At 42.3% G+C, this 11,254-nt stretch overlaps 2 protein-coding genes across 2 annotated transcripts; one reads left to right on the top strand and one right to left on the bottom strand.

Annotated features, from left to right (window-relative positions):
- Positions 1 to 5,681: 5,681 nt before the first annotated feature.
- On the bottom strand, positions 5,682 to 6,036 carry PtA15_4A655 (uncharacterized protein; the record flags this gene model as incomplete). The annotated part of the gene is made up of 2 exons (XM_053168561.1): positions 5,682 to 5,829; positions 5,921 to 6,036. The coding sequence occupies 2 exons, from the start codon at positions 6,034 to 6,036 to the stop codon at positions 5,682 to 5,684; spliced, it is 264 nt and encodes an 87-aa protein (XP_053019758.1).
- A 3,167-nt stretch (positions 6,037 to 9,203) lies between these two features.
- On the top strand, positions 9,204 to 10,299 carry PtA15_4A654 (uncharacterized protein; the record flags this gene model as incomplete). Its single annotated transcript, XM_053168560.1, has 4 exons — positions 9,204 to 9,335; positions 9,400 to 9,486; positions 9,568 to 9,864; positions 9,961 to 10,299. 4 exons carry the CDS (start codon positions 9,204 to 9,206, stop codon positions 10,297 to 10,299), a joined length of 855 nt encoding a protein of 284 aa, XP_053019757.1.
- Positions 10,300 to 11,254: the final 955 nt, after the last annotated feature.

The following is an 11,254-nucleotide window of genomic DNA, read 5'->3' as shown; positions in this document are numbered from 1 at the left end:
ATCTATTTCAACCAAAATCATTTTTGGTTGAATTGGCCACTTGTGAATTGCGCTCCCAAATAATTGGGATTGAAGTTTGATTGGAGCATTTTACACAGCTTCTTTTTTATGGCCTGTTGCACATACTGAATCATTATAAATAAAATTATATGACTGTAGTCTTTATGTATCATCTGAATTTTATTTTTCTCTTAAATTCTACTTATATTTCAATTGCAGCCAATTTGTGATTCTTGATCAGTTTAGGTTCTAGTTTACTTCGGCAAGAATCTTATAACACTATTGCTATAAGTTGTGGATCAGCTCAGAAGTAATTCAAGAGTAGCTCCAATTGTGTTTTGGTGGATCCCAGTTGATATCCAAATGAATTCCAGAGGAGTTCTGGAGGATTTCATGTTGAGTTCCACATGGATTTTGGGTAATTTCTGGAGGATTTTGGCCAAAGTTCCAAATAAGTTCCACAACAGTTCCAGAATTTATCCTCATATTTCATACTATGATTACTCAAGGCATCCAGCACAGTTACAGAAAAAGGGTATGGTATGGCACTCTCTGGAGAGTGCGTCAAAGTCTCCCCTGGTGTAATCCATAAAGCTTGAGGAGAGCGGGAGAATTGCAATGGATCAATTGCTGACGATAATCCATGAGCAGTTGAAATGTTAGGCTTACCACGAACACGATGAGAAAGAACCAATATTGACCCATTTTCCAGTTGTTAGCAATTGGGTTAGAGGCATTGTGAAACACGTTATTCAAAGCTGTGTCATAGACATGGTGAAATTATCCCAATTGGCAGTAAGTGGGTAGCATACTTGGGTGAGGACCTGAGGTGGGAAGGCAGGCTATCGGCAATAGATCAGCTTGAGCTACTGCTACATGGGTGCAAGAGCATGAATGAAACCACAACAAACCTCCATTGGTAGTGATGAGTTTAGGCAAACTGTGAGACCATGTTTGATGTTGAAAAGCTGGAAGCAAGGATCCTTTGGTGTATGTATGCCGTCTGGAGGAAAAAAAACTTGTTTGTGGGAGATGTTGTGCAACAGCGGCAATAATCGCGGGCAAAACTCTGTTGGCCAGTGGAGGCTGGGAATTTTGCCATGCATGCTTTGCATGCAATATTGTCTTGTAATGTTATGATATGCAAAATTATGCTTTGTGAGTGCGAGATGTAATCTTGCATTACAGTGGTGCAAGTGTTGTAACAGAAGGCTGGTAAATTTACTTGGCAGGGGTCCCCAGCTGTAAGTTTGCGGGGGATATTTTGCATGTTTTGTTCTTGCATTTCATGTGTCACATGTGATGTCTTGCAAAATTCCAATGACCGGGTCATTTGGAATTTTGCACACTATCAGATTTGCAGGACTTATGTCTTGCAAAAAATGTCTTGCAAAATTCCAATGACACCCGGGTCATTTGGAATTTTGCACACTATCAGATTTGCAGGACTTATGTCTTGCAAAATTATGGGCACCCCTGTAGAAGTAAAACTGACTGAAGAATTCAGCAGGAAACATCCTACATTCCCTGTCAGCTTGGTGAAACCATACAGAGACCCCAATCCAGATAAGTTCCCCTTGAGACAGAAGGTTAAAGTTGTCATTCCCCCCATGGATAAGACCCCTCAGAGTAAAGTCATACAGAAAATTCTCAGAGAAAAAAGATTGAGAGTGGAGAACAGAGATGTTATGATGTACTTGGCTAGGCATGAGTGCTGATCATGATGAATGGCTCCTTGAAAAGGACATTCCAGACTCTGCTATCCTTCTCAGCAAGGGTGGGCAGTTACATTATCAAGTTATCCATTAATTTCATTTGTAAGTTAGATTTTGGTGGCCTATATTTTTGTTTATTGGCAATTAAAATAAAACAAAGTTTTATTTGGTTATAATGAATCATTTTTTCAACTTTGGAGACATAGGCTTTACCTCTGTAAAATATTATCCCTGAAAACAAACCTGAAATCAGTTATCCAACCAAATAGTTACGGATAACTGAATTTTTGACCTAGATTTAATGATTAAAAAGCAGCCAGTGAGCCAATATGTAAATCCAATGAATGTATGTTAGGAGGACTATCAAGCAACACAAAGATACAACAAAAACTCTGTTGCACATCTCTATAGCTTTTTACAGTCAGTTGCAGCCAGATTTTCATCTGGATAACTGCCCACCCTTGTTCTCAGGAAGTTCAGAAGTGAGAAGAGTTCTACCCCTGTGATTTAATTTCTTTGTGAAACCCCCAGCTCCACTGAGGTTTCACAAGGCCTCATGAGCCATGTTACATGACAGTGACTGTAGTTCAGCCTGTTCCACTTGCCCCATCTAGCCCGGCAGAGACTCTGGACCCCATTCTCTCTCTGCTTGGGCTAGGTAAGCCTTTCCCTTTCTTGCTTGCCATCTCTTTCTCCTTCTCCCTTCTTCCTCATGTACATAGACTAACAAGAGACTCTGGACCCCATTCTCTCTCTGCTCAGGCTAGCCACGTAATCCAAGCTCCCCAAACGTTGGTTCTAGAACCGCTAGGCCTTTGAGCCCGTGCCACCGTGCCTCTCCAGCCTCCGCTTAGTGAAGGGTCTCCCAAACCTTACATTCTTACAGAAATCCAACCCTTTTGGTGGTAGGGAATGTCAGCCTTAGAGTCAACTCAGCTGACCTAAAGTCTGCCTTTTTCTATCTTTTACATATGATTTACTTCATATCTTTTTCATCTTTGGAGATAACCTTGTTTTGAATTCATATTCTGTTTCCTCATGCAAGTTTAACCCTAGTTACAACTTGCCAATTCTTTGTAACTCTACTCCTTCCCTGAGTTATTGAGTTGTAGCGCGCATGCGCAGTTGTGACGTGTCAACGCTACCAGGCGCGCCAAACCACATGTACATATGTAAATTACATAAGCAAAGTGTGAATTTTTTTTTAGTCAGGATCCCCTTTGCCTGAGGCGGATCTACAGACTCCAGCACACCAGAACCACACCCCAGATAACCCCAGGATCACCACCAAAGAGTTTACAACACTCCCAGTATAAGTATTGTCACAGGCGCCTAGGATATTGACAGTAAGTAACCTCTTTCACTGAACCTTGTTTATCTCAGAGGTACAACTCTGTGTCTTGCTTGATCTGCTCTTCTTTGCTGGCCTTTGCCTCATTCTTGATCACAGGGCTGTCCCTGCTTAACATCATTATTTTTTTGTGGTTTTTGCAAGAAACAAACCACATAGGTTTCCCCTTAAAGAACCTTGACTATCCAGAAGGAAGCTAAAAAATTGTGGCTGGATTAAACTTGTCTAATCCAGGATCCCTCCACATTTCTTTGGTGAGAGGAGGCTGTAGCACTCTCTAGCAAAGCTTTGCGGCACTCTTCTGAAGGGGTAGCATTGCCAGTGGACGTGCATTCCCACCAGAATAACCTTCAATATCTGCTTATCTTGATCCTGCTCAGTTTCTCTCTCTCTCTTATATTTGTATTTTCTTTATCCAAAGAAATCCAAATATTCCCCCCTTCTTTCTTGTGTCCTGCTGTCACTATAGAGACTCAGGCTCACAATATGCCAAGCAGTGATGGCCAGGTGCATGCTCCCATTTAAGCCAATGGACACCTGAGGGATCGCCAGATCGCACGGCTGCTTGGTCTTTGCTTGGATTACTGTTTGGATAAGGCAAAAGGGGTCTGGGAATGAAGATGTGGGCCGCCGGTGGGCAGTTTGATCCTAGCATTTGGGACTCAAGCACGGAGAGGAGGCTTGCGTTGCTAAGCGGTGAAGTGATTTATGTTTGAACTGATGAGGCCACATTTACAGTGAGTTGTAAGGCCAGGGTGGCAATCCACGGAAAAATTGTGGCCCAATCTGGTCAAACCAGCTATTGTTTGACCATTTGTTATAAGCTGTTTTGAGAATACGCCTGAACTGGTTGTGTTTAAGCATGAGGTGCCGCGTAGTTTGAGGTATTGCTGGTATTCAAGTTTGAGCAAGAGGATAAGGGTTTGCAGATTGGACAGTCAGTTATTATTTAAATATCTGCCCCTGCCCCCCCATCCGGTGTAATTCAACATATCATTCAGCACAAAAGCGGTTAAAATATTTGCACTCAACTTCCAATAGATTACGGAGCTTAATAACTTGTTGACATTGGCCAGACTTCAAAATCCTTCTCAACTGAATTATCATCATTTCAAATGGCAATTCAAGTGGAACAAGGTACTTAGCTCTTGGTCTGGAAAAGGAATTGGATCAACTCAAGTTCAAGGTGGGGTGCAAGCTTGGAGAGAAGGTAAATGGCCATATTGCTTTGTCTTTCCTCACTAGGTTATTGGACGGGAAGAACTGACTTACATGATTGATTGTGTTACTTAGTTTGAAGTGGTCAACAGCATTGGAGAACAATCATGCTACTATGTGATGAAGATCAACAAAGGCAGGCGCCGGGGTCACAATGGTGTCTATTATAATGAAAGTGGTGATTCTGAACCCGTTGTGTTGAAAGCGCCCAATTTATCTGATTTGGGTTGCGACTTGGCCACCGGCAAGTGGTATGTGATGAGTGGACACGTGGATCAGAACTGGGATGGATTGACAGATTGGACTTTCAATACGCTGCAGGCGGAGAAGACAGGGCAATTGGACCTGGCTTTCCACCCGATTCAAATGAGATTATCTGGCCGCAGTGTGGTGCTCCATTCCAAACCATAAGTAGTATTTTATTGCTTTCCTTTACATATATTCATCATTACATTGCCCATTTCCCCATAACCCTTCACAAATATCTCATTATTATTGCATATTCAGATATTACGCCAAATTTCACCTATAGTCACTCATACATAGTACCCCCTTATCTCCAATGGTTCAATAGTTATAGAGGATATAAGAATTACATAAACCTTACAGTCTTCATTAGCAACATCACTCATTTCAATAGTAACTTACTTGAATCATTACATCACATTCCTTTTGCATATATATTCTTACATACTAAACCCTTTACATACATTACTGATTATGTACTATGGCTATTGTACACATTACATCATTGGATCTGTGCTTACCTCTTTCAGTAGTGCTCATCATTACAAGCTGTTACTATGTTCACATCACTTTCCCCATTTGTACAATCTTTTATTCCCATAACCAGAAACTTTCCCCATTTGTACAACCTTCATTCCCATAGTCAGAACTCCTCATTGTTTGTGCTCATCCTTCCTTCATATAAGAACTGTCCTTCCCCCCCTCACTTGTACCTTATGCAGAATTTTAGATACAGAAATTATAGTGCCCATTCTCATCAAACCATTGCCATTGAATCATTGCCATTTATTTCCCCCTTCAACCATTGCCCCAATCCTCTCATCCTCAGTAGTCAGTAGTCAGCTCACAGTACTAGCTCCTAAGATCAAGTAGAAATCAGCCACACCTTTTCTTCTTTTTCTTAGTGTTACTCTCATCCCCTCAGAATTAGTCAGGAAGGCAGCCTCATCAGCACCCTTGCATAGCTTACATTAGTACTAGTGTTGCTATACATTTCCCTTCCAAGCTCTATTCTCACCTTTGAGTAGTTCCACAGCGGTTCATTGAAATCAATCATGTGCGTGTGGGGGTGGGATGGAAGTGAAATTATTGAACACAAGGTGGTAGTTACTCACCATATTGGGGTAAGTCCAACAGTGGCATCGGAGACGTCAATACTGATGAATTGGGTTTTGCAGGATAACAGCCTTCCTGTTGATGTGAAGGTCATTGTTAGACTGGCGGATCTGCCGGCCAAGCTTCAAGAGTGGTATCAGGTGGGAATGCTGGTTATTTTCTCGAGGATTCATGTTGCAGGTACTGGTGACAATATGATGATCACGGTCAAGATGAGAAGTTTAATTTTGATTGTGACATTTGACAAAAATCTCATGTGCTCCGATTTGAAGACTTGGTAGTTCTGCGGGTGCGGGGGATCAACCACACATTGTAGTAGGGTGGCTGAAACTTGGGAGATGGCGATATGGTAGGGTGTACGTGGGTAAGATTTTGTATCAGGGCAGCCATGTTGGGGTGTTGGTGATGATTAAATTGAATGCGTGTTGGGGCTCTTTTGTATGGGGGCTGCGGGCAATGCGACCACTGAAGCAAGTGGGAGCTGGTAATGGGCTAAGGAGTCCGATCTCAATGTGGGGGTGCTGTTGGGCTGGTGACTAAGAGCTTGATGGCATAATTGCCTATGTCATGAGACAGACGCTTTCAGATGGTTGGAGTGCAAGGCGGATGATCCGTTTGAGTGCGGGGGGGCCCCAGAGGGGGGGGCTTGATCCCTGCGGCGGCGTAGCCGCTTTGGCCTCTAGTAAGTGAAAGAAACCACAGGGGGGGATACAAGGATGAGCACAGACATGGGAATTCTGGATATGGGAAGAAAGACTTTACAAATGGGGAAGGTTATGTGAACATAGTAACAGCTTGAAATGGTGAGCACTACTGAAAGAGGTGAGCACAGATCCAATGATGCAATGTGTACAAATAGGGATAGTACATAATGAGCAATGTCTGTAAAGGGTTTGATGTGTGAGAAAATAACTGTAAGAGGAAAGTACTGTAAGAGGAAAGTACTGTAATGATCTATATCAGTTACTAATGAAATGAGTGTTGTAACTAATGAAGACTTTGGTTTTCTGTAAATCTTATATTCCTTAAAACTATTGAACCATTGAAGATGAAGGGGTACTATGTATGAGTGACTAGAAGTGAAATGAGGCGTAGAATTTGAATGATCAATAATAATGAGGTATTTGTGCAGTGCTTTGGGGTAATAGGCAGTGTAATGATGAATATGTGTAAGGAAAAGATAATAAAATACTACTTATGGTTTGGAATGGAGCACCACACTGTGCATTTCCTCAAATTTTTTAAAAATAAATCATAAAGGCCTTAGATTTGGCTCCAAAGTTTATTAAAATTCAATTTTGAACCCCCCTAATAGACAATTGATTTCTTGGATTTGTATTTGAGGAAATACAAAGGATATCTTGATGAGGAAAAAAAGGCAAGGAGGGAAGAACAAAATCTGACTATGTATCATAAACCTGAAACAAATGATGATCCCAATGACCAAACTAAATGAAGCCTACGTCAAGGATAAAAGCGCTGCGCTTCAAAAAGCGCGGCGCAGCGGTTTTGGTGGCCTCTGCACTGTGCTAAAAGTAGCGGCCCTGCCCGCTGCGCTACCACTTTTTGGGTTGGAGAAAAAGCGGGGCCCCGCTATTTGCAGCGGTAGCGCAGAGACTGGCGCTGCGCTATTGCTTTTTGGGCTGACTGCGCAGCGGTTCCCTGCTGCGCTGCGCTAAAAGACCATTTTTTTCCAGCGCAGCGCAGCATTTCAGCCGTGCCTACGTCATAACTTCACCAATCAAATTAAAAATATATTCAATGGACAAGATTGACAAATTGACAATTCAAGCTTAGTTAAAGATTTAACAGATGAAATAAGCCAAATAGTTAGCATAACATTCAGATTAGAACCATAAACATCATTGTAATTGTTACAATTAGGCCCTTGTGTAGCAGCTCCCTGAACTTTTTCTCTTGTATGTGCTCATGTGCCTAGTTTGTTCTCTTGGTTATATAAACCCTTTGTCTCCTACCTATGTCCCATTCCCCAGTCATCTGCATTTATTTGTCATTTCACATTGTTAGCACCGTTTTAGCTTCATCTTTGCATTTCAAAGCATTTCAGCCAATTTGCTTTGCTGTGGTCTTCTTAGACCAAGAGTCCTGTGCCTTTGCAGTTACAAGTTGACAGCTCTGTTTGTGAAGCTTTGGGCTAAAAACCCGTCAAAATAAGGTTTTTGGGCCCTAGAACTATAACTGTGCTGATATAAACACTGGTAAATTAATTTACCAAACTTGATACATGGCAAATATTACCACTACAAGGGTTTAACAATCTGTAACAGAGGAAAGATTCATTATGTAATTGATCCAAGTTTATTAAAGACACATTTTTGCGCAGAAAAAAAAAAAAATCAAGGGTTTCCCCTTACATTTTGTCAAACTAGAAAAAAAACATCAAGGGTTTCCCCTTATTACAAAACACAAAAAAAATTACAAGGTTTAATCTACATACAGCAGAACTGAAAAAAATGAAATCTCAAATGCCCCCAAACAACACCAATTAAGGTGTTGTGAACAGCAATGGCTGTTGCGTCTGGGCCAACCTCCAGCCCGCGTCAAGCGCGAAGGTCAAAAAGGAAGGGCGGTGAAGGCCCCCATCCCGCAGCAAAGGCTGCAAAACCCTGGGGGGCCCACTCTTTAGCCCCTCAAACTGTGCAAGTGCAACAGGGGAGGGGGTTGAGAACGAACCACACGCTGGAAGTACAGCGGCAGAGGACGCCCTGGGGGTAAAGCAAACACAAAAGCCTACCTTTTATACAAGATAGGGCAAACCAGAAGCGATCCATTACCTCAAATCTGCAATGTCTTGGTCATGACTACGGCCACCGCCACGCTCTCCTGACATTGGTCTTCAGCTGACCTCGTCTCCGCCGCCACCCCGTTACCTGCCCAACCCACGCCGCTAGCACCCCAATATAATTTTTGTAATTCTGATTTGTACATTTTTCAAGCCCTGACATACCCCCTCACACCCTGTGACCTGTATGTATACATAATACAAACTGAACTGGCCAGTTGCCAGCCCAGGCGAACGTAGCAAAGTCCCTTGCCTGCTGGGGGTCGCAGCGCAAGGCGCCTCCCACAAAGTTTGACCTGGGTCACTTGACTTATTTCCCTTTTTCTCAATCTTGGCTCTAACTTTTTTCTGTCTTTCAAAGTATTCATGTTTGTATCTACATGTGATGGATAGGATCCACAGCCCAGATTCTTGGAATATCGAGGCTCCTAGGGTTATTGGGGGATACCCCGAGAAAGCCCATGTATCATTCTATCAGATGCTTGCTCAAGGATGCCGGGACCTTTGATGCACTCTGAATAAACACTCAAATGGTGGGAAGGGATGGTTTTGCAAACTCCAAAGCTACTACACCTTCTTTCGTCGTTTTCCTTCACACTAGACGGTTTTGCTACGTCCAATATACTTCTCCAGTAAGTCAAGAGGTTTTACATTGGGTTCCCCGCAAGGATTTCTCATCAAGTTTGGTAATCTGTAGGCATCAGCAGAGGCAGCACTTCAATTGCACAACCTGGAGGTCTCACCCAAACAGAAAATGTTGGTGCTTATATTTGATCCGACAAGGAAACAGACCCGCAGCAACAATCATGCAAATGAGAAAGAAATCTATATTACTTTTCTCAGTAAATTTGTTCAAGAAGATGATCTAAAAAAGCTCTTTGCTCAAGTGAGTTACCTTGCTTGCTACTGGTAAAATGATTTTTGTACGTTCTGATCTACTGACTTCACAGCAGTTTGGAGAAATCAAAGGTGTGAGAGTGGTTTTAGATCAGGCCGGCCATTCCAAGGGGTTTTCATTTGTTGAATTCAAAACCAAGGTGAGCGTTTGAACGGATTTTCTTGCTAGAGTCTCTGAAAACAATGTAGAAAACTAACAAATTGGATCAAACTTAATTCAGATGTCAGCCAAGGCTGCACTTACCATGAATAACGTAGAACTGAAAAAGAGAAGGATTGGTGTCACAATCTCAAGCGGCAAAGGGCCCTCCTTGGCCCGAAAGCACACAGCATTCAAAGATGAAGCAAAACTAAGCTTGACTACTGACCATCAAAGCCGAAGTGTGAAAGTTTCGAATATAGTAGATGGGACTCAAGAAGCCTTAATTCAACAATCCTTTGAACAATTTGGCAAGGTTCTAAAGACAATCACCTATCCTGAAAAGAACAAGGCCTTGGTAGAGTTTGCGCTTGAGAAAGTAGGTCATTTTGATTATAAATCATTCCCATTTGTCAACACGGTCAGACCCATTGTTCAGAAACTGAAAAAAGGTATTCTTGATATTTTTCCTTAGGATGCTGGACAAGTCTTTTTGCATAAAGAACCGATTTTAATCAATGGGCAGAAGGTGGAGGTTTCAGTTCCGACCACCTCTATTAAAGGTGGTTTGGCTGCCTCAAGTTCGTTCACACCTCTGTTACCTTGCTCAACCATCAAGGGTCAGAAGTCGCGGATCGGACTGGGACATAGTGCTCGACCAGCGACCAAGGCTCCGGCAGCTAGGAGCAAAGTTGAACTTGATGACCAACAAAACAGTTCTTCAAAAGATGTGGAAATGACCAATCGGAATCAACCTACCTCTTTTAAAGCTGGAACTAAAACTCAAGACAATTTTTGGAAAATTTTGGGTTGATCAGTCTAAGGGATTCTTGTGCCTGATCCATTTACTATTCCCCTTGTATATGAAGTTGACTTAATGGTCAGTCCATGGCCCAAAATGAAAAATGTCACTTGAGTTTTTTTCTTACTTTCTTTTTGAGTCAATCATGTTATAAGGCTCACAGCACAGGATCTTGGACAAAGTTGGTCAGACCCAAGGTAAAGCACTTCCCAAAAAGCTTGCTTTGAGGGAGGGGGGGTCAATTTCAAGCTTTTCAACTTTTTATGCCACTTTTTTTACGCCTCCCCATCCTAGTGTATTGAACCCAACAACGTGTGACGCTGGTCTGACCTGTGTCTTCACCAAGGACCAATGCGACATCTACAAGTCTTCTTCTGTTGCCACAAAAGGGACTGTGGTTGGACAGGGGTACCGTAAAGGAAATCTTTACTACCTCCCATCCAATGAGGTAAAGTCTCATTCATCCTCCAGTCTAGCACTGTCCTCAGTTGACAGTTTGCTTCTCGGGGATAAAACTGTAACTTGCTCAATTTTGAATTTCAGAGGTTGAGAGCTGGACCAGTGAGCCAGCAACTTGTTTTACATGCAACATAAATAGTGTGCTTGGTCCCAAAAACACATAAAAGTGAGCTTTCAAATCAATTCATTTGAAATGAAGAAACATCATTGGTTATTGTCATGATGACAGTACTTATGTAATACAAAATTTCCTCACCAAAATATTTTTACGATTTCACAAGGGGAAGCCCCCAAATTTGGGGTTCCAGGTGGTGTTAAAGTCATAGGGGTTTGTAAATCACAGCAAGGGCATAGCCCCCAAATTTGGGGTTACAGGGGGTGTGAAAGCCACAGGATGTGAAAGGCCCAAAAGGGAATGGGACAGAGCAAAGGAAATGACATAAAATTTTCAAACCTTTGATGATGCAATTTCAGGGTGACTATGCATTCAGTCAAAGGAGAAACCAAA

Source organism: Puccinia triticina, chromosome 4A (assembly GCF_026914185.1).
Source record: "Puccinia triticina chromosome 4A, complete sequence".
NCBI lineage: Eukaryota > Fungi > Basidiomycota > Pucciniomycetes > Pucciniales > Pucciniaceae > Puccinia > Puccinia triticina.
The sequence above is the reverse complement of the archived record's forward strand: the minus strand, read 5'-3'. Positions and strand labels throughout refer to the sequence as shown.